The sequence below is a fragment of the Fukomys damarensis genome, unplaced genomic scaffold (assembly GCF_012274545.1).
Source record: "Fukomys damarensis isolate Sample0158 unplaced genomic scaffold, DMR_v1.0_HiC HiC_scaffold_18, whole genome shotgun sequence".
Classification (NCBI taxonomy): Eukaryota; Metazoa; Chordata; class Mammalia; order Rodentia; family Bathyergidae; genus Fukomys; species Fukomys damarensis.
In genome coordinates, this window is record NW_022900930.1 from 4,190,251 (window position 1) to 4,213,294 (window position 23,044).

Below are 23,044 nucleotides of genomic sequence, written 5' to 3' on the forward strand. Positions count from 1 at the left end.
CTTTTTTTAAAAAAAAAAAAAAAAAAAAAAAAAAACCCAGGACTGAGGATATAGCTCAATTCTAGAGCGCCCCTGGATTTAGTTCCCAATGCTGTAAATATATAAGTAAATAAGCAAATATAAATAAGTAAATACTTTATTTTCCTTTGTAAACATCCAAAAAGAAATACTTACTAATGTGTCTTTTCCATTAGAGGATTCTGTCTCCAAACCGCCACTTACATCAACCAAGTTTGCATCCCTGTAAGGTAATTAAGTACTCAAGTAAGAATTTTTAAGAAAAACCTCAAAATGTCAACTTCCAAAGATGATGATCAAAACTTCACAGCTGAACTTCACATTCCTACGGCTTTTTCAACGGGGCCGGCTCCGAAATGGGATGCCAGAAGCAAGAAGAGCGAGCTACCAGCTTCTCACTAGGTCCAAGGCCAGAAATAGAACCAGTAGCTGGGCTCGCACCTCCCCAGAAAGGTTGGGGAAAGGGGCGTGGCCTGCGTTGCCGCGCAGAAAGAGGAGCGGAGGGATGCGCTGGCGGGGATACTCGGCAGGAGGAGTCGGCAAGCCCAGCGGTTGGTCGCGGGCTGGGTCCAGAGGAGAGGCGGCTGGAACGCGCCCGGGCCGCAGGATTCCAAAGGGCGGCCCTCCCTTCCCTGCTCTCCCTAGGCCACGGTCATCTTACCCGCTCTCTGCCTCCCCAGAACTGGGCTCCGCGGGCGCCGGTGCAGCTGACGCTCCCTCTCCGGCCGGAGCGGCTGCCATCGCTGCCACCGGTTTTGTCTCCCCCTCTTCTGCCGCTATTGCATTTGGGGTTGCTCCAGGGCCAGGTCCTGCACCCGCTCCAGAGCCATGGCCGGTTCCCGCCGCCGCCATCACGGCCGCCTCCCAGACATCTCGCGAGAATATACCCCTGTCTCGCGCGAGTTGCTGCCGGGTATTGTACTCTTCAAGTAGTAAAGGCGTCTGGTGGGCCCACCCCCGGTTCCCGGAATACGCCCTCGATGCCGCTCCGCTTTAAGCCGGAGGAGCGGGTGGCGGTTGCGGAAACGGCCGTAGGCTACTCCAGGTGAAGGTGTGTTTGTTAGTTAGGTTTCCTTTAGGATTCGCTGTCTTCTCGGACGAATGCTGCCCACTTTTGTGGCGAAGATCACGCACCTGAGGCGCAGTTACTTTGTATTCTGCGGTGTGCCTTACAAACAAACGTTCCTCGCCCTTAAGTGCAAGAAATGTCTTCCAGCCCTCACTGCTCGGCCCCTGGTGTCATTTCTCTCTCTGCGGAGATGTCTGCCGCTTTGGGCCCCTTGCCAAAAGGCCTTTGGAAATGAGAATCTAGAATCCGATTCCAGAGCCCAGATTTGGTAGGCGAGGCGGGGAGGGGAGGGGAGTGTCCAGGATAGAAGTAGGTGAGAAGCGAAGTGTGCCTTTGCAAGCGGCTCATTGTGAAAGGAGGGAAATGAAGCCCCAGAGTTGGGAAACCTGGGGCTGGCGAACTTGAAGTTTTGTGCTTAGCAAAAGAAAGAGGTACCACTAAGAGTAGGATTTGAGAAGTCCTCACCAAGAGCTGGTAGGTGAAATCACTGGTGGAAGCATTCGCAGTCATGGTCTCCAAATTCGAGGACAGGAACCTCTGGGAACTTGGGGCCAGGACATTGTTTAGATATCAGTGTTTAGAAGATCTTAATTTATAAAACGTTGCCAGAGAGTGCACTGTCCTCTCACTTTACAAAAGAAGGGCATCTCAAGTCAGGCGTGGTGGTGCATGCCTGTAATCCCAGCGCTCAGGAGGCTGAGGCAGGAGAATCGCTGTGAGTTCGAGACCAGCCTGGGCTACATAGTGAGTTCCAGGTCAGTCTCAACTACATAGTGAGACCCTGTCTCAAAAAAACAGCATCTTTCTCTCTAACTCTCCATCAACTAGGGCAGTTGACGCAACTGAAAATACACATTTTGATTTCACAATAGGTTTTCAACAAAACTGAAGGAAGGTCTAATAAAATTACCAGATGATAGATATGATAAATGCTGATGTTAGTGGGTGATAATTTAAGGGGAAACAGGATACTTGATCAAAATGTCTCCCCAAAATATTTAATTATTGTGGCAGTTTTAACATGGACACAATTTTTTATAGAGACATAATATTTGCACATCATAAAATACATTATGGATACATTATGATAATTTGATACGTGTAGAAAATGTGTAGTAAATCCCGGTAATCAGTTATATCTTTTTAAACTTCTTTTTATTTATTTTATTTATTCATTTTTTTTTTAGTGCGGTACTGGGGGTTGAATCCAGGATCTTTGCATTGAGCTGTATCTCCAGGCTTTTTAAATTTTGAGGTAAGGTCTTACTACGTCACTAAATGCCCAGGCTGGGTGCAAATTTGTGATCCTCCTGCCCTAGCCTCCCAGAGTGTTAGGATTGCGGGTATATCCCATGCTAGGCTTTTTAAAAAATATGTATATACACTGAAGATTGAACCTCAGCTTGCCTGGTTACACCAGCCACGCCACGCCCTGGCTTTAATGCCCTCCCACTTCTCCTTCCCGGAAATCATCCCAGAGCGGTTCCCCCCTGAGCTACTTCTTCACCCTGCACCTTTTTCCTTTGTTTTGAGACAGGGCCTCACTGTGCTTCAGGCTGGTCTTAACCTCACTTCGTAGTTCAGGCTGGCCTCGAACTTGCTGTCCTCTTACCTCAGCCTACTGAATAGTTGGGATTACACAGATGGGTCCCTGTACTCAGAAACTTTCATCATTTTTATGCCTTGGGAATTTCATAGCCTAGTCATTTTGAAATATATCATAGATCGTTTTAGGCAGTAGTTACCATTTTGTGCTGTAGGAAACCAGAACTAATTTTTCCTCTTTGTTTTGGTACTTCTTGCCTGATTTCTTTCTGTGCTTCCTCTTCCCTGATCCTTTCAGTCTAGTGACCACTATGACCCTCTGTTTTTTTATGTCATTGGCTATTTATTTTCCAGAATCAAGTGAGAACATATGCTTGTCTTTCTGTGTCTAGCCGATTTCATTTAACATAAAGACCTCCAGTTCCATGTTGCTGCAAATGGCAGGATCTCATTCTTTCTGTGGCTGAATACTTCATTGTGTATATTATCTACATTTTGTTTACGCGTTTGTCATTGATGGATATCTTGTTTGATCTATGTATTGGCTACAGTGAATAGATGAGCATGCAAGTATCTTTTTGATATGATGGCTTCATCTTTGAATACATCCTCAGTAGTGGGATTGTTGGATTATATGGTAGTTATATTTTTAGTTTTTTGTTTTATTTTTGCGATGCTAGGGTCTGAACCCAGGACCTTGTGCTTTTAAGGCATATGCTGTACCGCTAAACTACATTCCAGTCCCTTAATTTTTTTGTTTTTGTTTCTTTGTTTTTTGAGATAGGATCTCACAATATACACCAGGCTGGTCTTGAACTCACTGCGTAGTCCATACTGGCCTCGAGCTCACAGTGATCCTCCTGCCTCAGCCTCCCAAGTACTAGGATTATAGGAATATGCCACCATGCCTGCCTCCTATTAGTTTTTTGAAGGATCTCCATGTTTCCATGATGACTTTACTTAAATTCCCACTAACAGTGTAGAGTTCCCCTGTCTCTGAATCCTTGCCAGCACTTATTACTTTAGTCTTTTTGATAATAGCCATTCTAACACAGTGATATCTCATTGTGGTTTTAGTTTGCATTCCCCTGATGATACTGAACAGTTTTTTGTATACTTGTTGACCATTCATATGTCATCTTTTGAGAAATGCCTATTCAAAACTTCAGCCCATATTCTAATTGTATCACTTGAGTTTTTACTGGTCATTTAAAAAAAATTCCTATATATATATATATTTTTTTTTTCTTTTTTGGTTTTTTGAGACAGGGTCTCACTGTGTAGTTGAGACTGACTTGGAACTCACTATGTAGCCCAGGCTGGTCTCGAACTCACAGCGATCCTCCTGCCTCAGCCTCCTGAGTGCTGAGATTACAGGTCTGTGCCACCACGCCTGGTTCCTTTATATATTCTTGATACTCATCCTTTGTTGGATGAATAGTTGGCAGATGTTTCCTCCCATTTTGAAGCTTGTCTCTTCACTCCAATGATTGTTTCATTTGCTGTGCAGGAGCTTGTTAGTTTGATAGAATGCAGTTTGTCTAGTTTTACTTCTGTTGCCTGCGCCTTCAGGGCCTATCAAACATCTTCAAATGTGGCACAGCTTCCTTGATACTCCTTTCTCTTATGTGTGTGGACTGGACTTAGTGACTTTCTTCCAACCAATAGAATAAGAGAAAGGAAAAGAGTGATTTCTGTCTGTGTGTGGTGCTGGGGATAAAATGCAGGGCAATCATGCCCTCTACCATTGAACGACATCCCCAGACCCTCTGCCAATAAGTTTCTACAGTGTAGACAGATACCTTCTTCACAAGTGGTCAAAGTTGGCACCACATACTCTCTGATATGACATCAAAAGAAGGCTGTGTCAGCCGGGTGTGGTGGCGCACGCCTGTAATCCCAGCAGTCGGGAGGCTGAGGCAGGAGGATCGCTGTGAGTTTGAGACCAGCCTGAGCTACACAGTGAGTTCCACATCAGTTTCAACTGCACAGTGAGACCCTCAAAAAAAAAAAAAAAAAAAAAAAAAAAAAAAAAAAAAAAAGCTGTGTCATCTCTGTGGTACTCTTTCTGCAAGATCCACAACCCCAGGTCTAATAAATTGTGGGAAAACATCAACAGACTCCAAGTTGTTGACAATCATTCTAAAAAGCACGTACCCAGAACCCTTCACACTGTCAAGGTCCCAGCCTGGTGTGGTGGACACACTCATAGTTCTAACTACTTCAAGACCTCTCAAAAAATGTAAAAGGTGGGTGGGTGGGTGGGTGTGGAGAAGTAACTCAGTGGTAGAGCACTTGCCTAACACGCAAGAGGTGCTGGGCTCTGTCCTGCCAGCACGCACGCGCTCACACACACACACACACACACACACACACACGGGCCCTAGACAAGTACTGGCTCTGAAGAGAGGAGGCACTCTGGAAACAACTATTAGGGAGCACGCTCATGAAACTTTCTCTCTCCAATAAGGAGTCAGAGGTTAAAAATGCAAGAGTCACTTGTTATCCCACCCCTCGGGAGGGAGGGGTAGAGGAGGGTCCCCGAAAGTTTGAGGCCAGCATGGGGGCTACATAGTGAGATCCTGGCCCCCTGCCCCGCCGTACAGGAGACATGGAGCTTGAAGCTTTCCGAGGAGTGTGCACAGTGCCTAGTCAGCTGATGAAAGTAGAGAAGTAGGCTTGACCCTGACTGAGAAGGGATCCCTTTCATATCCCCAGACAGGAACAGGGGACCAAGGAAAAACACTGGTGACTGGCAACGAGAACCTGGTTGAGTTCGGAGAATGCACGTATGATGTGAGTTTTTAATCTTTGCTTTGCCTCTGTAAGACTTAAGTATCACTTTTACTCCTGGAGCGTGAACAGCCAAGAGGCTTCCACGATGCTGGGCTCAGAAGCTCAGCGAGGCTCCAGGAGCTAGTCGGACAGCGAGCGTCACCCAGGAAGGAACACACCAGGCAAGTTGGCAAATAGACCTTTATTAGTCTGGCCAGACGGCACTCCCCAAGCCAAGTAGCTCAGAGAGGCGGCTAGCTCAGAAACTGAGGCCATTTTATATAGGGCTAAGGAGCGCGGGTTACACTTAAAACTTACAGGAAGAGGGCAAAGGCAAAGAATCAGTTGATCTGAGCTAGTGGTCATCAAGCATATAGTTGACTGTTACGTACTAATGATCAGCAGATCGATTATCCAGTATTCCATTTACAACTTAGATTATAATGTTCAGAACATTCAACTACAGGCAAGTAAGGAGTGGCGTGATTCATGTTGGATTTCTGTGTTCACTATAGCTTCCATTTAGTTTCTCAGCTACTTCAAAGCAGTTACCTAACAATTCACAATTAATCATTAGTTATCCTGTAAGGGATGGGGGGAGCGACAGTCTCTAGGTCGTTTGCTGGTCAACATGGAGTCGCTCTGGTTCAGTCAGGCTCTTACACCTCAATGGCAGTATGTTATTTAAGTATAATTTTAAGTGTAATTATGACACTTAGAAGCCGGGCCTGCACATCCCTAGTGGGTAACTAAAAGCAGGATAACTAAAAGCAGGAGCTCTCCCACCCTTTGTGGCAGAGTCTTGCTGTGTTGTCCAAGCTGACTTTGAATGCATAAACCCCCTGCCTTGCCTTCTTGAAAGCTGACATTACAAGCATGGACCTTGATGCCAGGTTTTTCCTTTATTTCATATGTCTTCCTTATTACCATAAAACTTTGGATCACATGGCAATACAATGTTTATTAGACCTAAATTGACCTAACCTATCTTTGTCCCCTTTCAAGTCTGAGTCTGTGCCCTTGACCACTCAGCAACCCTGACATTTAGACTGAGGGCACTGAGATAAGAGTAACAAAGGCATTTTCAAGATTTCCAGGGACACACCCAGTGTAGTGGCATGTGCCAGTAATCCCAATATTTGGGAGGCTGAGTCAGGAGGATTGCCACAAGTTTGAGGTCAGCCTGGGCTACATAGTGAGTTCAAGCCTGGCCTGAACTACAAGCAAGGACTCTGTCCCAAAACAAAAAGTCTGCAGACATTGTTCTACACCCCTGTCACCTCAGATTTGAGGAGAATCACAGCCTTCAGACCACCTCTTGTGAAGTCACTGTCTTACAGGAGAGTAGTGTTACTCAGTAGATTGATGCTGTAGGTCTGGGGTGGAGCCTGAGACTTTTCTCAGCAGAGAATTTCCTTAGGGACCCTGCAGAGTTTTGAAGGTCAGAAAGGGAGCCAGGGAAAGAGTGAGCCCTTGTTTTCTGACCTTAACCAAAAGACTGAGAAATATTTGTTTTCTGAGACAAGGTCTTACCATAGAGTCTATTCTGGTCTTGAACTTGCAATCCTCCCTCCTCAGCATGCATAGTTGTTTTTTTTTGTTTGTTTGTTTTTTTGAGACAGGGTCTCATGTAATTCAGGCTGGGCTTGAACTCACTATGTACTCCAGGGTGTCCTCAAACTTGCAGTGATCTTCTTGCCTCTCAGCCTCCCGAGTGCCGGGGCTACAGGTATGCGCCACTACACCCAGTTGCATGGGTAGTTTTGTTTGTTTTTATTTTTTTGGTACCAGGGATCGAACTTGGGTCCTTGTGCTTGTGAGGCATGGGTAGTTTTAAAAGGTTTTAGAAGGTGAAACTGTTCCAAGAGTTGGACACGTGCTTGAGTGACTACATCCACATTCACGATTCCAACCCAAGCCTGAACCCATGCTAGAGAGGCTCAGGAAGAAATCTCCTTTTGTGTACATACGGCATCCTCTCTTTTCTCCCCAGCGGAATCCAATGAAATAATCATTTCCAGGAAGTACAGTGATTTCCTTCATTCAGCAGACACCTCCAGCAGAGGGCAGCTTGAAGTTGAAAATTATAATGAAACAAATCCTTAGTCCCTCTCCAGAAGCTAAGGGACAGGTCAAGGCACCTTACAGAATTGCCTTCGTATGCTGTGGCCCATGGGGGCCCTCTCATCCTCTCATGGTGGCTGTGGGACACAATCAACACGATTTGGAGTATATGAGGTCCAAGCAAGCCTATCTTTGGGGATGGCACTTTCCTCCCGCTCACCTGTGGGAAAGTCCTTACCATCTCATGTTCCTCCTGCACATGAGCAAGGGCTTTGCTCTACTTCCAGAAACTGAGGTGCTTGCTGCCTTGCCTGTGGTGCTGGTTTTCCCACACATGACCAACTGTTTCCAAGTAAAGGGCCACATATCCTCTGCCTGGGAGCCTGACCATGCTAAAGCCTGTACCTTATTTGTTTTTTTTGTTTGTTTGTTTTGTTTTCTGAGACAGGGTCTCACTATGTAGTTGAGACTGACCTGGAACTCACTATGTAGTCCAGGCTGGTCTCGAAGTCATAGTGATCCTCCTGCTTCAGCCTCCCGAGTGCTGGGATTACAGGCGTGCACCTCCACGCCTGGCTACCTATACCTTATTTCCAGGAGAGCAGGTCTGACTTCAATAAAAACCAAGAGCATAAACAGTCACATGTGGCATCAGTCCATAAAGGCATGTGGCATCTACTGGAAGCCTAGCTCCTTGAAGGAAGGGGATATTGTTCACTACGCTATCCTTGCTATTAGGTCAGTGCCTGACACATAGGGACTTGACAGTGGTCATCACCTTTTTCATTCCTGGTGGGGTGGGGAGCATTGCTAGCAACCCAGGGCCTTCACACTGAGCTACATCTCAAGGCCTTTTTAAAAAAATTTTGAGAAGGGCCTTGCTAAATTGCCCAGGCTGGACTCAAACTCAGCAAACTTCCTGCCTCAGCCTCCCAATTCTGGGATTACAGGTGTGCAATCCATCCTTTCTTCTCACTCTGCTTAGTTCCATACCATGAAGCACCCAACGAACACCTGGATGGCCTCCTGGCTCTAGGTGCCTCTTCGAGTTTGCCTTAAAACCAGTCACTCTTATTCTAAGGACTGCAGCTGTCTGAATAGCCCAAAGCTTTGGAACTAGACAGGAACTGGAGTGGATAGGAATTGGAAGTCACTAGCGAGGGGCAAGTGTAAAACTAAAGATGCCTTCTACATCTGGGGGCTTACCGGGAAGACTGTGATAAAGCTCCACACACACAGAAGAAATCCACCAGTGCTGTTTGTTCTGACAACTGAATTCTTTGCCACTTAAACTTAGCATCTGCTACCCAAGCCACTAAAGCATAGCATATCCTACGATCCCACGTTTGCTTGTTCCAGATACACCTCTGCTCAGGCAGCTTCCTCCCCAGCCTCTAGCGGTTGTCCCTGTTCCGCTGACCTGTCACTTTTACCCCTTTTGTACCTAATCACACTTCTTTGTATTATTTGACTTTTTCTTAGGCATCTTACAGTTCTCTTACATTGCCTCAGAGTCCGGCGCCACCGTGGGATAAGATGGTCAGTGCTTAGCTGTGAAAGAGCTCTTGCTGAATTCTGATGAATCCCACTCTTCCTCAAGCACTGCTTTCAAAAGCACTGGCTGTGAGGCCTCTCAGTTGGGCCGTCTGGCTACCTGGAGGTCGGGAAGTCACAAAGCTCTCCCCACATTCCACCATTCACCAGGATCATTCTGCAAGGTTTGTAACCTTGCCAGTCGGTGTGGTTCTTAGATCAGCACTTCCTTCCAGCTATCACCGCTGGGCCACTCAGACCAGAGCTTCCGGGCCTCAGTTCCTCACACAGCCCATTCCCACGTTCTCATCTGGCTAGGCCTCTTCATTCCTGTACGGAAAACCAACGTCCCCTCTGCTTACCTGCTCTGAGCTAGTACTGTGCACCAGGCAGGGCCCTGGAAGGCCCTCTGAGTTAGAATTCTTCCAGTCCTATCAAGCGCCATCTCTGGGAAGGCTCCTCAAGTTCCTTTACCTTACAGCACTAGTGAGACTGCCTCCATGCACTGGATGGTCACATGGGTCTTGCTTGACTCTGCCGGGTGGCCCTCTACTGTTCAGTGCCGTTAACTAGGTTGTAAACTCGGGAGAACATGGCCTCTCCCGGTTTGTGGCCTAAGGCACCCGTCCAACAGTTGTCAATGGGTTGTTCTGATGCAGTGCTTTGGTAACACTAGAAAGCGGAGGCTAAGCTATGACCTCCTGAGATGAGCACCTCTACAAAGCACCACAGCATGGTACACAGGATGTTAGGCTGGACCACAGACAGCAGTCCCATCCAATTTCATCTGCTCCAGGACGGGCCGGACGGACTGTACATCTTTGCCACTCTGCATCACCCAGAGCTGATGTGCAAGGAAAAACCTTGATCTTCCAGGGCATACTTTTGCTTGATACAAAAGGTGCCCACTTCTGGACAATTTTATTGTGGCCCTCAAACTACCAGAGATGCACCTTTTTTTTTTTTTTTTGGTACTGGGAATCGAACTCGGATCCTTGTGCTTGCAAGGGAGGTGGCGGAACCACTGAGCTAAATCCCTGGCCCTCTTTTTTTTTTTTTTTTTTTTTTGAGAAGCCCATTTTAAAAAATTCCTCTTAAACTGATCTGGAGATAGAGGATCTAGAAGGTAAGTAGATCTGGTCATGTAAACTGGTGAGAGAGACCTCTACCTCTGGTGGGATGTCAGGAATAAAACACTTGTGCTGGAAAGCTAAGGAACTAGAAAGCTCAGAGGTCTTCTTTCCTAGTTGGAAGTTGTTTCCTTTGTTTTGTGACAACTCCACCCCCACCTTTCCATGCACAGGAAAAGGCTGGACTCTTTTACCAGATGTGGATTCCAGCTGCCACCCTTGAGTGGAGGGGGCTCCAAGCTACAAAGGCCAGGCACAGGACTCAGCCATTGAAGGGGAACAGACCCCCCAGACATTCCCTGAGAAACTTTCTCAGTCAAGATTTCTGCTTGGCATTTATAAAAATCACCCCCTACTCATAAAATTGCCTGCTCTATCCAGAGTGGGCTGCAGTTTGAGGCAGGGTCTCACTGTGCAGTCCAGGCTGGCCCCAAACTCACAATCCTCTGCCTCAGCCTCCAGAGGGCTGGGAGTACAGGTGTGCACCACCACGCCCAGCTTGAAGTGTGCTCCTTGATGCACCTCCCTTCTACACCTTGGTTCCCGGAGACACTGGGCACCCGCCTCCTGCTTATCCCAGCACCACCTCCAAGACGCCTCCCCTCAGTGAACTGCTCTTACACAGACCACTCACAGGTGCCTGGTCCTATACATTTTTTTTTGGCTGGAGATCAAACCCAGGGCCTTGTTCGTTGCTAGGCGCCTGCTGTGCCACTGAGCTACATCCCTATCCCTGTATGATTTTTTTTTACTCCCCTGTATGATTTCTTTTATGCTCCTTTTTGGGGGCAGTACTGGGGATTGAACCCAAGACCTACACATTGGGCTATACCTCCAGCCCACTTTGCAATTTTTGTGACAGGCCCAGGCTGGGCTTGAATTTATGCTTATCCTGCCTCAGCCTCCCAAAGGGCTGGGATTACAGGCATGCATCACCATGCCCGGTTTATGTTACCTTTTCTTATGGGACATTTCTACATTTCAATAACACACTCCAGGCAGGGAGCTCGTCTCTTTGTGTGCCCCAGGACAACTCACAGGATGGGGTCCCTTGACAAAGATCAGGTGCATGTGGATCAAGAAGACTCTACCAGCCAAGGTGTGGACTTTTCCCTTTCACACTTGCATGGAGTGAGCCTGAGGGGGAAGGGGACTAGGTCACTTGACAGGCTTGGGGAGCAAGAGAGACAGCCCAGAAGAAGGTGAAAAACGAGACCAGGGCTGAAACCCGGTTTTGTGGGGCATTTACAGTCTTCTCAGCTTAGGCTCACTTTCTATACTTACAGGACCAGTGTGAGACCGAGTGAGATTACGTAAAGGGAAGCACAATACAACCCAAGCAAACAGAAGAAGGTTAAAAAGAGCTCAGACAGGGCCCATGTCACGGCCCTGGGGTGAGTGTGGCTTTTATTTCCTCTCTTGGGGAAGGAAGAGGAGGGGAGCTTTCCCAGGCTCCCCAACCTAAGGGATGAGTGAGCCTGACGATCACTCAGAGGGCAACTGTGTCCACTTGCTGGCACTTGATCGCAGGGCACGGACGAGAGAGACCTCTTGGGCAGCAGCTCCCACATCAGAGGCATGAGGAGGTCTGTGCTGGTGTTCAGAGGAGGGGCAGGAGCCCTGAGTGGGGCAGGGGCGGGTGGCCAGCCCCGCACCCGACTCCTGCCATGGACGTGAGTGTTCCTGAGGCTGGCTGGTGTGGTCCTTCTCCTGAGAAGGCCCGAGAGCCCAGAAAGTCCGCTCTGTCCGATGGCTGGTCCTTTAAATGTCCATCTCAAACTGTGCCTCTTCACCTAGGAGAGAAGGGACAGATTAAGCAATGGGCAGACGAGGCCCCGCTCCTCCATACTCATTCCTCCAAGAGCACAGGCTGGGCTTATGTGCTAGGGGAGAAGCAGAAAGACAGGACAGGCTAGGAGTTCCCGGACACCAGCCTAACCTTCTGTGTCCGGCTGTGCATTTTCTCAATCCTAAGTCACACAGCAGAGACTAGGTTTCCTCCTAGGAATTTTTTATAATTTTTATTTTTAATAAGGCTGATAGCCAGGTGTAGTGGCACTCTCCTGTAATCGCAGTACTTGAGAGGCTGAGGCAGGAGGATCACCATGCCAGTCTGAACTACATATAGTGAGAGACTGCCTCAAAACAAAACAGGGCTGGGGATTTAGCTCAGTGGTTCCGTGGCCTGTCTGACTGTCTGAAAGCGCAAGGTCATCTCGAGTTCTATACCTGGTACCAAAAACAAAACAAAAAAGCCAGATGTGGTGCCCACACCTGTAATCCCAGCAATCAGGAGGCTCCAGTTCTGGGCCAGCTTGAACTACAAAGGGAGACCCTGCTTCAAAACAAAACAAAACAAAACAGGTGATCAGCTAGCTACTTATGGCCTTATATATAAAAGTGACTACATTAAAAAATATCCCATAAATATAGAACTTCTAGCCAGGCATGGTGGCATACATCTATAATACCAGCACTCTGGGAGGTTGAGGCAGGAGATCACGAAGTTGAAGCCCAGCCCAGGCAACTTTTATCTCAAATAAGGGGGAAAAAGCCTGTGGATGTGACCTGCTCAAAGGTCCTGGGCTCAATCCCCAGCACCGTGATAAATAAAACTGCTCAGCATCTGTCCCAGTGTTTGGTCTAGAAAATGGTAACCTACGAGGCATAAGTCCAATGGATGGATCACCTGGCCCGATGTAAAGCAGTTATCTGGATAAGCCAGCCACTTACTGCCCTCACTCCACGAGCATTTCCAAGTCATTCGTGCAGCAGGTTTTTAAAAAATTTTTTAAATTTTCAATCAAATCATCTCACTCATGGTCTAAGTGGAACTGCTCCAGTCTTCTACATGGCCCCCAGATACCGAAAATAGGCCCAGCAGCAAGTGGCCCTTTCCCCTGGTTGTTGTATTTATACAAATATGTGATCCCAAGGCACATGACTTCTGGTATTCAGAGAAGTAAACACAAATCATGTCTTATCCCCACCCTGTTGTATCCTAACCACCACACAGACCTGCCAGGCCTGATTCTAGGTCCACGGCTGTGCATCTCAGGTACCGCCAGGCCTGTACTTGTATGGGCCAGAGCTGCTGCACGCTGTGTGTACACAGGACTGAGTGACAACCTTCGGTAACAGTGACTCAGCGGCTGCAGGGTTGACTGGATCTTTCTTTGAGGCAAGAAGTGGCGTGGGAGCTGGGCATGGTGGTTCACACCTGTAATCCCAGTTACCTGGAAGGCTGAGGTAGGAGGATTTTGCCCAGACTAGGCATCTTACTGACTTAGACATTGTCTCAAAAAATAAAGAGGGATGCAGATGTAGCTCAGTGCAAAGGCCTTGGGCTCAACTCCAACAGCACAAAAAGGTGGAGGTGGTAGCACTGCCCGATGAACCTCCATTCTTGAACCAATGGCCTGTAACCGTGCTGCTTTCCAGCATCTGTCAGGCTGCTCTGTGCATGGGCCCGAACCCACCCTGGTCCTGCCGCTTCCTTTAGGCTGGGATACGTCCTCCACCGCCTTTCTTGGGTGATGGGCTCTCAAGGTGCAGCTCAGTCCTGCCCTGCAAGTCCGGGAGGTGGCTTCTGCTGTTGCAGCTGTCAGCAGAGCAGGCCCAGCCCAGCCGCAGCTGCTCGCCGTCCGGTTGTGGGCCACTGCCTCCCAGGTGCTACCAGAGGCTCCCTGGAAGCTCCTGTGCTGCCTCTGCCTGCAGTGGGGAGCTCGGGGGCACACAGCGCATTCACACACGCTGTGGCCAGTGTGGCTGCTGCTGGCTCAGAATGCGGGGACAACAGAAGGGCCTCATTACCAAATGTCAGAGCAGCACAGACAACCGGCTGCACTGTTTCTGCCTGCTTCACACAGGGTCCACCAAAGAGCCCACACACGCCTGCCAGGAGGCTCCCGGACGTACTTGCTATCTTGTGGACCTGTAACTCCTGAGAGGGCAAGCACACGGAGTCTTTGACAAGTTGTCTCCTGCACCACGAACATCACGGGTGTGTTCCCAGCACAGCTCGAGAAAAATTTAAGGGCAATTCGCCAGAGCCTCTGGCGCTTCATGTCTTTCTCTCTCTCTCCCTCTTCCTGTCTCCATCAGTCTATCTACACAGTCTCACTGTGAAGCCCAGGCTGACCTTGAATTCCCTATGTAGCTCAGCTGGCTCAAACAGTCCATCTTCCTGCCTCTGCCTCCCAAATGCTGGGATTACACCCATTTGCCCCCTGCCATTTCAGATCATCTCCTCACTAACACGTTATCTGACAGCACGCTGTCACCCCGCAGGGTTCCACCCCCACCCTCCTCCTACTCTCTGGACTCTCAGGCTGGGAGTCACTAGGGTCCCCCTGCCTGGACCTCCCCGGGCACAGGGCAGTCCTCTTCCCACTACTCACTGCCCGCCGGCTTGTCTTCTGGACTGCCGCGCAGGTGGCTCTGGCTGGCTTCTGTGGAGGACTCGTTGCTGCTCGGGCTGGTGACCCCGGGGATGGTGGGCAGGTCCCTCGGGGGCGTTTTGGCCACGGGGGAGTTCCGACACTCCATCAGGAATTTCCGGTCATAGATGATCCTCGTCCCTGGAAGGGCACAGGGAGGTTGGTGAAGCTGCCGCAAAGTCCCTGCTGCTGGGTTTCCCCTCTTGGAGGGGTTGCTACAGCAGAGGTCATGGTACTTTTATAAAGTCACCCAGGGGTCTGTGACAGTGCAGGACTCTGCTTACACCCCGAGCTTGTGGTGCCCCAAAGAAGGGGCTCCCCAGGGCCAGCTGTGCTGTTGTCCGCTCAGAGCTCTGCACCCGCAACAGCCCCTTGCCTCGCTCTCTGGCTCATTGTTCAGGACCCAAGGCAACTGTATCCCGTGGGGGAACATGGCTGATTTCCCTTCAATTCAGTGCTATCCTAACAGTACTTCACGGGATGCCCAGAACAACTTTTCGTGGAGGGCCAAACCCAGGAAACACTGAGCTACTACATCCCCAGCCCTCTCTATTCTGAGACAATATCTTGCTAAGTTACCCAGACTAATCTCATTCTTCTTGCTCCGGCCTCCTGAACAGCTGGGATTACAGATATACACTGCCACACCTGTCCAAAACAGGTATTCCTCTTTGGGGGTGGCTGGGGGGTACTGAAGATTGAACCCAGGGCCTTTGCACTGAGGTATACCCCCAGACCCCCAACCTCTTATTTTTTATTCTGAGGCAGGGCCTCACCAAGTGGCTAAGTTGTCTAGGCTAGTCTTGAAGTTTTTTTTTTTAATGATTCCAAATATATTTTATTTTTTCAGTTATTTTTTAAATGAACATTTGATATCTCTGTTAGCCTCCAGAGTCTTTGACTACAGGTGTGTGCCACCACACCTGGTCAGAACAGGCATCTTTAACCCCATTTTACAAATTAGTGAACAGCTCAAGCATAGTAGCCAGCACCGGGGAGGTTGAGGCAGGAAGGTGGCCGTGAGCTCAAGACCAGCCCAGGCTACACAGTGAGTCCAGGGCAAGATGGTCTATATAGTGAGGCCCTGTCTCAAAAAAAGTAACAAAATGAGTGAATGAAAAATCAAGTGACTCATTCAAACTAGTAAAAAATGAAACCTTAAGCTGACAATGGTAGCTCAGTTAAAAGGTCTGGGTTCGATCTCCAGTACAGAAAAGAAAGAGCCAAAGCCCTTTCCCCCATGGAGACTCGTGTTCCTGCCATGTTGCAGCAGTTCAGAGCCAGAGCCTGGGCAGTCCACGCTCTTTTCCTGCTCTCTTCTCCCACACACGGTAGTGCCGGGGTGAGGACTGGCCTCAGAATTCCTCACTGTCCTCCAACCACACGCAGGCCTCCTGGGACAGCCACCTGAGGACAGCAGAGGAAGCTCAGGAGGCCCTGCTCTCGTCTGCAGGGCAGAGGTTGCTTGTGCTGGGTGCAGCACGCACAGCAGTGGATGGTGGGCCTCACGTGCAGGGCTGCGGCAGGCAGCCCATCCTGCTCTGAGTGAAAATGTCCTTGAATTCCATTTTACAGTTGCCTGCTAACATGGCAAGTGAGTTTTCTTTTAATGTATAATAATTCCCAATTTAAGACAGGTGTGATAGTGCATGCCTGTAATCCCAGCACTTGGGAGGCTGAGGAAGGATGATTCCAAGTGAGCCTACCCTGGCAATTTAGTGACCTAGTGAGACCTTGTCTTAAAAAAAAAAGAAAAAGAGGCCAAGGGTATAGTTCAGTGCAAGAGTTCTGGGCTCACTTTGTGCGTGTGTGTGTGTGTGTGTGTGTGTGTGTGTGTGTGTGAGAGAGAGAGAGAGACAGAGAGAGAGAGACAAAAACATCAAAGTAATATTCGATTTAATGTTATAATATTTATGTAAGTTATGCTAATATAATAAAACATAAAGAGTGAAGATGATAGAAATACTAGGCTAGAAATAGTGGTGCATGTCTATAATCTCAGCTACTCAGGAGGCTGAGGAAGGAGGGTCTAGGCCCACCCAGGCAACTTAACCTATTTTACATTTTTAAAAAGTTAAAATGTAAAATAAAAATAAGAGGGCTGGGCATGTAGTTCACTGAGAAGGCACTAAGTCAATCCCCAGTACTGGAAAGTGGGGGAGGGGTGTTAAAACTACCCATAAGGAGAATTCAAAGCATGATAAAGGGCTGGATGCGTAGCTCAGTGATACAGCACTTGTCTAGTAGGCATGAGGCCCTTGGTTTGATCTCCAGCACCACAAAACAAAACCCAAAATATCAGCTGGGCATGGTGGCACATGACTGTAATCTCAGCACTTGGGAGGCTGAACAGGGTGATCGCCACAAGTTTGAGACCATGGTTGGGCTACACAGTGAGTTCAAAACCAGCCTGAACTAGTGAGACCCTGTCTCAGAATTTTTTTTTTTTTTGGTACTGGGGATTGAACTCGGGTCCTTGCGCTTGCAAGGCAGGCCACAGAACCACTGAGCTAAATCCCTGGCCCATGTCTCAGAAAATTGAAAAAAATAATAATAATAATAATTATGTAGATAAGATGGGTGTGGTGGTATATGCAGGTAATCCTAGCTCTCAGGCAGCTGAGGCAGGAGGATTGCTGTGAGTTTGAGGCCAGCCTGGGCTACATAACTAATTCAAAGCCAGCCAAAACTATAAAGCAAAACCTTCTTTCAAAAAGAGAAGAAAAAAGGCTTGTATATAGATACAAGTGATTAGGCAGTGTGTGAAGTTGGAAAGCAGAGGCACGTGTGGGTCCAGCAGGTCTGCGGGTATGGGACAGAGACTCCCGGCTCCCCACTTCCTGCTTCTAGCACCCCAGACACAGAAAAACAGCCACTCACCCCAATCCTGCCTGGCCCAAAGGGTGTGCGGAGGATGTATAACATTGTAGGGGACCCAGAGATGGGGTTGTGATACTCACCCCAAGCCCCAGACCACCTGTGCCGCTGGGCCTCAGCCCCCTTGGATCTGGGTTTTAGTCCTGAACTACCTGTGAAGAGCTGAGCCGATTTTACATTTTTTTTTTTTCCTCCGGTACCAGGGATCAAACTTGGACCTGTGTGCTTGCAAAGCAGGCACTGGAACCACTGAGCTAAGTCCCAGGCCCTAACGGAGCCTATTTGTAAAAAATTGTTAGCTGAGGCTGTGAAGGCAGGATGTGCCTTCATGCCGGGTTAGTGTGGATCAGCACAGCGGCTGCAACAAGCCAGCCATCTCCGTGGGCTCGGTGACAATATTACACCCTGCTGGGCCCATCCACAAGAGAACCAGTTACAGAGCAGACAACATGGGGGAGAGGGGAGGGGAAGAAGATGAAATAAGAATCAAGGGGCCAGGGATTTAGCTCAGTGGTGCCACCACTTGCCCTCACAAGCACAAGGACCTGAGTTTGATCCCCGGTACCAAAAAACAAAAAAAAAAAGGGCTGGGGGTGTAGCTCAGTGCAAAGGCCCTGAGGCCTTGGGTTCAATGTATGAATACCACAAAAAGAAAAGAAAAATGCCAGGCATGGTGACACTAGCACTTGGGAGGCTGAAGCCTGAGGAACACCACAAGTTCTAGGCCAGCCTGAACTACACAGCGAAACCCTGTCTCAAAATAGCCCCTAAACCCAAAACCCTGGCAACAGGCTTTGGGAGGGAGGCTGAGACCATCCCCATCCTTTTTAGGCTTGCAAAATCCAAGAACCACCTGGAACTGGAACTTGGGTATATTTTACAGCCAGTGTGTTTCGGGACTTCAAACTCAGATGTATATCAAACATAGGAAGAGTATTTTTCTCAAGGTATGCTTTGTGTTGATGCGTTTATTTGTATAAAGCAATACATATATTCCCTATAGCAGTGATGGCAAACCTACATCCCACTGCAGGTGGTTTGTAATGTTTTTTTTTTTTTTGGTACCAGGCATTGAACTCAGGACCCTGTGCTTGCCAGGCAGGCGGTAGAGCCACTCAGCTAAATCCCTGGCCCTGGTGGTTTGTAGTATTGAAAGCTTAAAAGGTTCACCATCACTGCCCAAGGGTCTAGTTTACTCACCAGCAAAACAAGAGTCTTGTACTAGAATCCTCCTGGCTATTTTTAAAACACCAGCCATGTCCCTTCTATTGTTAGAATCTTATTGGCAGGTGCTTAATGTACAAATAACAGGAGCCTCGGAGGCAGAAGTTCTGGGCTCAAACCAGGGTCAGCACAGACCAGTTCCTCAACTCCAAGTCACAGTTTAATTCTCCAGTACAAGAGGAATAATGAAATCCATGCTAACTATGGTGGTGCACACCTGTAATCACAGGACTTGGGAGGCTGAGGGGGGAGGATCTCTTCAAGAACTGCATAGTGAGACTCTGTCTCAAAACAAAACAACCCCCAAAACCCCAAAAAGAATGAAATCCCCAAGCCGGATGTAGTGGTACATGCCTATAATTCCAGTGCTCCAGGAGGCTGAGGCAGGAAACAAGTTCAAGCCCAGTGCAGACAACTTTGTTTCAAAGTAAAACAGTTCTTAAAAAGGGCCAGTGATGTACCATATCTCAGTGTGAAAGCTCTGGAGCCAACCACAGCAGGAGGGCAGAGGGGAGGAAAACAGAGGGAGGGGAGGGGAGAGGAGGAATGCACACCTCGAAGGAGTAATAAGAAGGTTAAATAACAAATGTCAGGATTCTTTTGGGGGCCAGAAGTACAGCTCATAGTAGGGCACTTACTAGCATGCACAAGGCCCTGGGTTTGATCCCAGCACCACACACACGAAACAGATTATACTGAATAAATACGAGCTGGGCACAGTGGTGCACACCTGTAATCTTAGCACTTGGGAAGCTGAGGCAGGCAGATAGCAAATTTGAGCCCAGCCCGAGCAGTTTAGTGACTTAACACCCTATGTAAAATAAAGAATGGGGCTGGCATGTAGCTCAGGGCAGAGGTTCTGAGTTCAATTCTCAGTACCACAGGGGAAAAACAAAAGACTTGTGCACCGTCAGAGCAGTGCCCTGCCTGCAGGAACTGCAGTGACATCCAGACAAAGGCGGAGAACAGAATGACCATCGTTCTGGGCTTGGGAAGATGGCGGAGTTGTGAGCAGCAGAGAGGGAGGCCTCTCTGAGGCTGGAGAATCACAGCTCACAGGGAGATCAAAGAGATGGGGCCCACTGCTGCGGTTGGTGAGTGGTTGGGTTCAGCACACCCTACACCAAAACCGAACTTGCTGGGGCACTGGAACCTGCAGCAGAACCGTGCAGAGTTCAAGTCCGCAGGAGGTCAAGGAGCTCAATTCTAGCCTCTCGCGGCTGGACTACGGCTGGATGGCTGAGAATAAGTGACTCGGATCTGCATTGCTGCCCGGGACAGGACAGGAGAGACACCCCTTGAAGAGGACTTTTTTCCTTTCTTCTTCTTCATTTCTCTCCTTTCTTGTTCCTGTTTTTTGTCCTGTTTTGTATTTTGTTGATGGCTCTTATTTTTATAGACGCATACACACAGTTTCTAGTTTTTCTGTTGCTGTTTGTTCTGTTCTTGTTTTTGTTCCTCCTGGTTTCACCAGAGTTTCCCAAAGTTTGCATGATCTTCCTGTGTCCTCTAGCCTTGCTTCTAACTTTTCCCTCTTCTTCTATTTCTCTATCAACTTCTTCTAAGTCTTCTTACTGGAGGGTAAATTCACTATACTGAAGGGCTTATTCACTGCGTCCTGGCTTCTGATATGTAACCAGAAGTCTAATTCATGTGGTTAAAGGTGACAGATTAATAGTCATTTTCTAAGGTGTGTTTGATGCTATTGTTGATGGTGATGGTATTACTTGGGCCAAGGTGACGTGATTGTTCTAGTCAGTTGTCCTTGCTGAGACTGCCTAAGGGCCATTACAGACTCGAAACCCAAAGGCCAGCTATACCTGGAAGACAACTCTGAGAAGTAGTCATTCCTAAGGGTTCTAAACACAACAACAACAAAATACAAATGAGAAGACACCTAAATAAGATGCAAGCCCAGACTTCCACCTCAGCAAAAGCAAATCCAGGGGACAGCAAGGTGGAACAATCCCAAAGTCAACCACCTGGACTCCCTGAATTTGATAACAAAGGAAGTAACAAAACAGATGAACACAGAACTTTTGCCTGGACTGGGCTTGAACTTGCGACCTTCCTCCCTGGGCCTTCAGAGTAGCTGGGATTATTGGCACTCGCCACTGTGTCTGGCTACCCTACCTGGAGTGTCCAGAACAGGATGTTCTGCCTTGAATTCCGAGCCACGCTCACTTTCCACCAGGATCCCTGGCTGAAGCACTCTACCCCTGGACAGAGCTTAGCAGGAGCACAGGGACGGTGTTCCTACAACTGCTGCTCCATTCCAGGGCAAGGAACAGCAACTCACAGGGTGGAGCAAGGTGAGGGAGCTGACCGCTCCCTGCCTGTCCCACTCCAGCTCTGGAGAGCCATTCCTCAGGTCAATCTGGGGCAAAGAAGCAGTAGTGCTGGGGTCTCCCAGGCCAGTCTCTGCCCTCCTTCCCTCCCTCTGCAGTTCCCACAGTGGCAGGAAGGCATGTGCAGCACGGCTTCCCTGAGGGGCAGAGCCCACTTGCCAAAGAGCCCTTGGCACAGGAGCAGGGCACGCTCTGTCCCAGATCTGTCTTTGCCCCAGTGTTTCTCGAGGGCCAGAAGCTCATGAAACAACTGAGGCCAAACAGGGTGCCGAGTCAGTGCAAAGGGCCCTCTGGACTGGTTCCTCCTGACCCTGGATGGAATGGGACAGCTGATTTGAAAACGAACAGCTCAGGATGGAGCTCTGTGTTGCAGCACTTTCTTTGCATGCACAAGGCCCAGGTTTAATTCCCAGCACTACAAAAGCAAACACGACCAAACACTTTTTTTGAGACAGGTCACTAAGTTACCTATGCTGGCCTGGAATTCATGATCCTCTTGCCTCAGCCTCCATGAGGTCCACGTTAGAGCACAGGGAGGTGGGCCCTTAAGTTCACTGCCAAGAGGAGTCCCGTTTTGTGATGGCTCCAGCTAGCAACGGCTATAACTGCTCCCGCAGTGCAGAAGGGCGTGCCACTCCTGTGAGCTGAACTGTCTTCTCCAAAACTCCTGTTGAAATCCAACCCCCGTATTTCAGTATGGGGATAAGTAAGGTCTTTAAAGGGACTGGTTTAAATGAGCCCGTTAGGGTGGGCCCTAATCTATTCCTTCTGGTATCCCCAGAGAGATTTGGACAGAGGACCCCATAGGGAGGACCAAGTGAAGACAAAGGAGGTTGCTATCTGCAAGGAGAGGAACCTCAGAAAAAACTCCACCTCATTTGGAGCTCAAATTCCAGCCAGAACAGGAAAACAAAATTTGAAGTTGAGCAAGGTGGTGCATGCCTATAATCCCATTATTCTGGGAGGCGGAGGCAAGAGAACTGCAAGCTGGTCCAGCCTAGACAACTTATTTTGTAGTGAAATTCTGCTCAGAATTAGCTGGGGATGGTGGCGCATGCCCGTAATCCCAGTACTTGGGAGACTGAGGCAGTAGGAATCCATCACAAGTTCAAGGACAGCTTGGGCTACATAATGAATTCAAGGCCAGCCTGAACTACATAGAGACTGTCTCAAAAAAATCAAAACAACCAAACACAGGAAGCCTGCTCTGAACTGATCACACCCTCTAGGATCCCCACACTGACCAGCTTCTGAACCCTGGCAAGTCAAGTACCCAGCTATAAGGACCGCATGCGGCAGGTGTCAGGGCAGGCAGGGGTCCCAGAAGTGTTCCTAAAGCCTGGACAGCAGGCAGGGGAGGTGGACTGAGCAGGGAGGAGCAGGGCAAAGAGCACGAGTGAAACTGTCGCCTGGTGGCCTGGCATTGTGGTCACTTGTGTGGTTTACTCTGCAGACTGGACACACACCTTGCAAACTAGGCTTGGGATATGTGACTCAGTGTCTTCAGGAGGGCTGCCACCGTCCTGAGTCACGGACCTACCATCTCAGCCTGCTACGACGCCTGGCCAGCCTGCTGGCCACAGTTTAAGATGAGCAGAGCGCTCCCCCAGGACCCTCCTTGGTCCACCGCCTGGACACCCGGGACTGTAACTCCTGCCCTCCCTGTCTGCCTGCATGTGTAAGGCAGTCATTTCTTTTCTCCTGGAATCTGGCTGCCCCAGCCACCAGGGCTTGCTCCCACCGAGAGATTTCCTATGTGATGCTACTGGACTTGCGAGCTCAAGTCACAAGTAGCTCTGGGCACTGTTGTTTAGGGTCTTCAGGCTAGACGAGAAGTCATCAGCCCCGAGACCAGATGGAGCTCCAGGAATGGCCCAAGCATGTGGGACAGGCCTTCCCAGCCCGTCCATATCCAGCTGCAGACTTCTGTGGCCATGAGTCAGCTCAAGCAGGGTCAGTAAAGAATCCCTAATGAGTTCCGTGCCTGCCTCACAAGTGCAAGGACCTGAGTTCAATCCCTGG

At 48.8% G+C, this 23,044-nt stretch overlaps 2 protein-coding genes and 1 long non-coding RNA gene across 5 annotated transcripts in view; 1 reads left to right on the plus strand and 2 right to left on the minus strand.

The window, feature by feature from the left end:
• Positions 1 to 956, minus strand: part of Ash2l (ASH2 like, histone lysine methyltransferase complex subunit) — a 28,825-nt gene extending 27,869 nt beyond the window's left edge. For all 3 annotated transcript variants that reach the window (XM_010604767.3, XM_010604757.3, XM_010604775.3), the window contains exons 1-2: positions 680 to 956; positions 175 to 241 (exon numbers count right to left, since the gene is read on the minus strand). In XM_010604767.3, the coding sequence (XP_010603069.1) occupies positions 175 to 241; positions 680 to 870 (258 nt within the window). In that variant the 5' untranslated portion in view covers positions 871 to 956. The remainder of the gene's footprint in view (positions 1 to 174; positions 242 to 679) is intronic.
• Positions 957 to 2,305: 1,349 nt separating this feature from the next.
• Positions 2,306 to 9,210, plus strand: LOC104848673. Its single transcript, XR_004517843.1, has 3 exons — positions 2,306 to 2,342; positions 5,351 to 5,428; positions 8,954 to 9,210. It is a non-coding gene; the product is annotated as an uncharacterized LOC104848673 (long non-coding RNA).
• Positions 9,211 to 11,484: 2,274 nt separating this feature from the next.
• Positions 11,485 to 23,044, minus strand: part of Eif4ebp1 (eukaryotic translation initiation factor 4E binding protein 1) — a 21,380-nt gene continuing 9,820 nt past the window's right edge. The window contains exons 4-5 of the mRNA XM_010605155.1: positions 14,535 to 14,714; positions 11,485 to 11,927 (exon numbers count right to left, since the gene is read on the minus strand). Of these exons, the coding sequence (XP_010603457.1) occupies positions 11,896 to 11,927; positions 14,535 to 14,714 (212 nt within the window). The 3' untranslated portion in view covers positions 11,485 to 11,895. The remainder of the gene's footprint in view (positions 11,928 to 14,534; positions 14,715 to 23,044) is intronic.